The sequence below is a fragment of the Vitis vinifera genome, chromosome 3 (genome assembly GCF_030704535.1).
Source record: "Vitis vinifera cultivar Pinot Noir 40024 chromosome 3, ASM3070453v1".
NCBI lineage: Eukaryota > Viridiplantae > Streptophyta > Magnoliopsida > Vitales > Vitaceae > Vitis > Vitis vinifera.
In genome coordinates this window covers 10481629-10487477 of record NC_081807.1, presented here as the reverse complement: position 1 = coordinate 10487477, position 5849 = coordinate 10481629, and the positions used below count along the sequence as shown (strand labels likewise).

Genomic DNA, 5849 nt, shown 5'->3' with positions numbered 1-5849 from the left:
TGTATGGCCTCTAATACAGTAGTACATAGCTTGCGAATGCGAAAATCATCTGGAGGTGCAATATCATATATCTGGTGTATGCTGGTAGTCTGTAAGTCAAATAAGAGTTAAATTAAATTCTTATAAAAATAAAATAAACTTTAATAAAAAGATAAAACATGAAAATTACCAATAGCTCGTGGAAGGACCCAGTCCGAGTAAGAAACCGAATAGTAATGGAGCGATACCACACCATGTATGGATCATGATACCCTAATGAACCTATAGCCATCTCGCCTCTAGCAATATGCTCACGCCTAGAGCTCCAACGTCGAATGTAGTCTCCATGTCGAGTAGTCCAATCAACATCATGTCTACCTCTCAAATCACATTTGTGTAAGATTGACTCATTATCACATGGTTGAGGAATCCCTTGACGAAAACCAAACTGCCGCAATACTCGATCAGGTCTATGCCATTCAATTATGTGGAAACATATCAAAGGTGAGATAGTGCACCATATATCTTTCCCAGCAGTACAATAATCAGGAAGACCAACATTCATGTCATCAACATAAGGCTGCCATATAATCTGTACCCAAGAAACGTTAGATATAATCAGTGGTTTAGAATTTGTTTAGAGAAACAAGTATAAGAAATGAATCACACTTTTATCACCTGATCTGCTGTAAGTCGATCAAGATGGTGCCTATACTGAGCTAAGACGTGCATGCTAATCGAAGTAGTCTGAAACTCATCTCTCCACCTATAAAATTAAAATAACAAAGCATAGTTAAATAAATAAAAAATGTTAGAATTTAAGTTTATGCATGTATCCTCATAATAGTAAAATTTGTCGTAATTTTATAATATATACCGAATGGCCAATGGAGGTGGAGGCAGCTGGTCATCATGTGGAGCTATACGTAAACGATGAGGTGCAATAAATGGGAACCTCTCCCATACCCATAACTGGAGCAAAATCAGTGGGCCAGATATATCATGTGTATCAATATGAGAGGCTCGACACAACTGTCGATAAAGCCAAGCTAAACAGGCACTACCCCAACTATACCTACCAGCAACCTCAAAATCCTCTAGCAACCTCAAAATCCTCTAGAAGGGGTAAAAACATAAGATGCACCTTATCACTAGACTTCCCTGAAAATAGAAAACCTCCAATGAGCTGTAAGATATAAGCCCTAGTATAACGCTGAATAGACTCCTCATCAGCATCTGGTGCCAAAGTAGGGAAGCTCTGACTCAACCATGTAAGATGAAGGCGCTGGCCATCTATGTCTGTATCTCCAGGAGTGAGTCCTAATAGAGAATAACATACACGCCTCCAATCTAAACATGTGCTACCAGTAACTACATCTCCATCTACTGGTAGTCCAATCAACATGGCAATATCCTGTAGTGTAATCGTGCACTCCTCCTGAGGTAAGTGGAAGGTATGAGTCTCAGGTCGCCATCTCTCAACAAATGCAGTAATAAGATGCCAATCTAAGGAAATGAATCCTAAGCGTGCAACACCATAGAAGCCTGCCTGCTGCAACAAAGGAGTAATACGTCCATCTAGTACACTGGTGCGATGGAAGATCGCCTCACGTCGTCTACAATGAAGCTCCTTCGAGTCAACACCTGTCCATGCTGCAGATGACCTGTGTGTGGCCTGTCCATGTAGAACTGTCGGATCCAAGGGTCCCGGCTCCATCGTGCGGTGATACCTACATATACCAAATAATCATTAATTCTTAATATCATTAGTATGATTACAAATTTACAAACATTACATAAAAATATCATATTATCAAAATGGATAATCTTTCATACTTTAATTGTCATGAGGAAGGGGGTTGGAGGATTGCCCTCCATCTTTTGTGGGACAGTTGCGACGATTATGACCCGCTATTTTACATAAACCACATCGAATCCTAACGCTTGGTTCCTTCAAATCCATTTCATTCCTTATCCTTGATGATCTAGGACGCCCCTTATCCCTCATTGAAGTTGGGTCAGGGTGGAGAATAGGAAAATCAGGATACGGCCAATAAGATTCATGAGGAATGGGATTAAATTCAGGAGCGTAACAACTGGCATAGGCATCCAACCTATAGTATTTTTCAACTAATTGCCAACTATCAATCCTCATATGAGCAGAAACAGCTAGCACATGTGAGCATGGAATGCCAAATGATTGCCACTTATTACAACTACATGTACCTTCATTAAGCTTAACCACTTGTTTGTTACGTCCTTTATCCATATGAAACCCATGGAGAGCAGTAATTACTTCAAATGTTTCATGAATTCGATGGAAAATGGTGACAGTGTGTCCACTAGCTTTGGCCTCGGCTCTTCTAAATTTTTCAATTGCATACGCAGTGTACACATCTCCAACTGCCATTCTAGCACGTATCTCTGCTCTACGAGTCTCAAAGTATGACACACATCGATAAAAAGTTAATTGAACAAGTGCAGTGATAGGTAACATTCGCGCTCCCTTAAGCACCCCATTAATGCACTCAACAATATTTGTGGTCATCCACCCATACCGATATCCTAGATCATATGCTTGAGTCCACTTTTGAGTGTCTAACTTTGAAAACCAAGCCACACTTTTTTCATCCAATCGTTTTAACTCCTCCATGTATCTCTCATACTTCCGCGGTTGATGTTGACATCCAGCTCTATACGCCAACTCTTTTAAGACCTTATTCTTAAATTTGTCATTAAAATTGCTCACTACATGCCTAAGACAGTATCGATGTTGCGCATGAGGGGGGCTCCATCCAACTGATGGATTTCTAACAGCAGCATTTATTCCTGCATGGCGATCTGAAATTAAGCATATCCCTTCTCTTTGAGTGACGTGATGCCTCAATGCAATAAGAAACCAAGACCAACTATCCTGTGATTCTTCCTCAACAATTGCAAACGCAAGGGGGAATACATGACCATTTCCATCAATTGAAGTAGCAATTAAAAGCTTCCCCATGTATTTTCCATATAGGAATGTACCATCAATTTGTATAATTGGTCTGCAATGTTTGAACCCTTCAACACTTGCCCCAAATGCCCAAAAAACACGCATAAACCGCACGTTCCCAGAAATCCCTCCTAAAGGTATTGTCTTCCAAACAACCTTTGTTCCAGGATTAGTTAGCTGAAGGATGTTCATCCACTTCGGCAATGCTTGATAAGATTCATCCCAATCACCAAAAACTCTAAGCATTGCTTTTCTCTTAGCTTCCCAAATTCTCCTATAATGGACATCATATCCAAATTTATCCTTCACTATCTGGTGTAATGTAGCAATAGAGGTAGTGTGATCCCTCTGAACTACATTTTGGATCTCTCTTGCAATCAATGTAGAGTCCAATTGAGAGTGGTCTTGTGATAATTTAGGGTAAACACAAGTATGAGGACCTGCGTACTTGGTTATCTCAAACATTCCATGGCTTTTACGACGACATGCACGAAGCCTCCAATTACATCCTTTCTGCCACTTCTTACATCTCACTGCCCACAATTGTGGTTCTGATTCACAAACCACCAAATGTTGATTCCGACATATTGCATAACGTTTTACAGCATATTGCAAGTCTTCTTTACTCTCAAATCTCAATCCTTTAAACAACTCATTGGATTCATTCCACAATCCAGTACGTGGTGTGAGAGGCTCAGCAGTCATGCTATTTATTGCATCCCAATTCAATTCTTTGAACATTGGGGAAGGCATAATATGCTCACCATCATCTGAAGAAACCTTATTTGTTGGAGGTTCATCATCATAATGCATCTCATTAATCTCGTCCTCATCATAAAATTCCACATCATCATTTTCATTTGTAAATGGGATGTCAACATAATTGTTTGTCGCTCCCATGACTGACTGAGTTACTACTGCCAAATTCCCCCCCATTTCGTCATTGTGTGCTAAATTCTCATTCATTTCATCAATCTGCACTGTCGAATTCCCCTTTGCAGGTATTTCCACATCATGACCCATAATTTCTTGATCAAATGATGGACTTAACTCAGATGAATGATCTCTTGGACGTGTCTGCAAATACATTTCAATAGTATTCGATGGTGGGATTTGTGCTACAACATGAAACATTAACCTTACATCATCATCATCTTTAATTGGTAATTGTATATAGTTAATGTTTCCATTTCCAATCGACATAAGAATTGGATACCGAAATATCATGGATAACATGGTATGAGTGTGATCGATCGACATAACATGACACAACTTATCCTCCAACTCATCATATTTGATCAAATTGTTCACTAAGACACCTTTTTTAGGAGGACAACTGTAACACACCCCATTTGGGCCATCAATTATTTCACCATCCTTGTAACACACAATTGTAAGCAAACTATCCATTCATGTACCTAAAAAGAATCAAATAAAATATATGTAAGTCTAAATCAAATTAAATTTATTTTAATTTATCATATTCAATTTAATGTATTCATTTTATACAAAATAAATTATTTAATTTTAACAAATAAAAAGATAGTATATCCATGCTCAAAAAAAGATAGTATTTCAACATGCATCCCTACCTCCACTAGGGCAAACTTGCCCTATGATATATGATATGCACTAAAGAAATATATATCAAAAGTTAGGATATAAATACAATATTAAAAAAATACTTGAAATAACAAATTAATTATAACTATTTTATAATGGAAATTAAAATTTTCATTTAATTGATTAGTAAAATTATATCATAATTTTATCCATATTGTTTTTAATATTATTAATATATTAAAAATTTATCCATTTATCATCATTTATTTTATAATATATCATAATTTTAATATTAAATAGATTTTAAAATTAATCAATGTACACTTATCAAATTTATATTTTATATTATAAGTGGCTCAAAATTGAGCTTTTTTTTTGTTGTTGAGGGGATTTGAACCCCCAACAAAAGGTTCAGCATACATCCCCATCTCCACTAGGACAAAGTTGCCTCATGATATATGATATGTACTAAAGAAATATATATCAAAAGTTAGGATATAAGTACAATATTAAAAAAAACACCTTAAATAACAAATTAATTATAACTATTTTTTAATTAAAATTAAAAATTTCATTTAATTGATTAGTAAAAATATATCATAATTTTAATATTAAATAGATTTTAAAATTAATCAATGTACACTTATCAAATTTATATTTTATATTGGTGGTTAACACTCAAAATTGCATCCCAACTCCACTAGGGCAAACACATCCTATGATATATGATATGCACTAAAGAAATATATATTTAAAGTTAGAATATAAACACAATATTAAAAAAGCACTTTAAATAACAAATTAATTATAATTATTTTATAATTGAAATTAAATTTTTCATTTAATAGATTAGTAAAAATATATCATAATTTTAATATTAAATAGATTTTAAATCAAAATAGAGTTTTTTTCGCTGTTGTTGAGGGGATTTGAACCCCCAACAAAAGGTTCAACATGCATCCCCATCTCCACTAGGACAAAGTTGCCCTATGATATATGATATGTACTAAAGAAATATATATCAAAAGTTATGATATAAATACAATATTAAAAAAAATACTTTAAATAGAAAATTAATTATAACTATTTTATAATTGAAATTAAAATTTTCATTTAATTGATTAGTAAAAATATATCATAATTTTATTCATAGTATTTTTAATATTATTGATATATAAAAATTTATATATTTATCATCATTTAATTTTATAATATATTGAGTACATTTATACTTTTGATATATTTTATATCGGTGGTTAACGTTCAAAATTGAGCTTTTTTCGCTGTTGTTGAGGGGATTTGAACCCCCAACAAA

At 34.6% G+C, this 5849-nt stretch overlaps 1 protein-coding gene across 1 annotated transcript; it reads right to left on the bottom strand.

The window, feature by feature from the left end:
• Nucleotides 1-1816: 1816 nt before the first annotated feature.
• Nucleotides 1817-3994, bottom strand: LOC132253433 (uncharacterized). Its single transcript, XM_059735459.1, has one exon. The coding sequence runs from the start codon at nt 3992-3994 to the stop codon at nt 1817-1819; it is 2178 nt and encodes a 725-aa protein (XP_059591442.1).
• Between the last annotated feature and the right edge of the window lie 1855 nt (nt 3995-5849).

Coding starts and splice junctions, on each gene's coding strand:
- LOC132253433 (XM_059735459.1), bottom strand. CDS start 3,994: ATGGGTCATGATGTGGAAATACCTGCAAAGGGGAATTCGACAGTGCAG.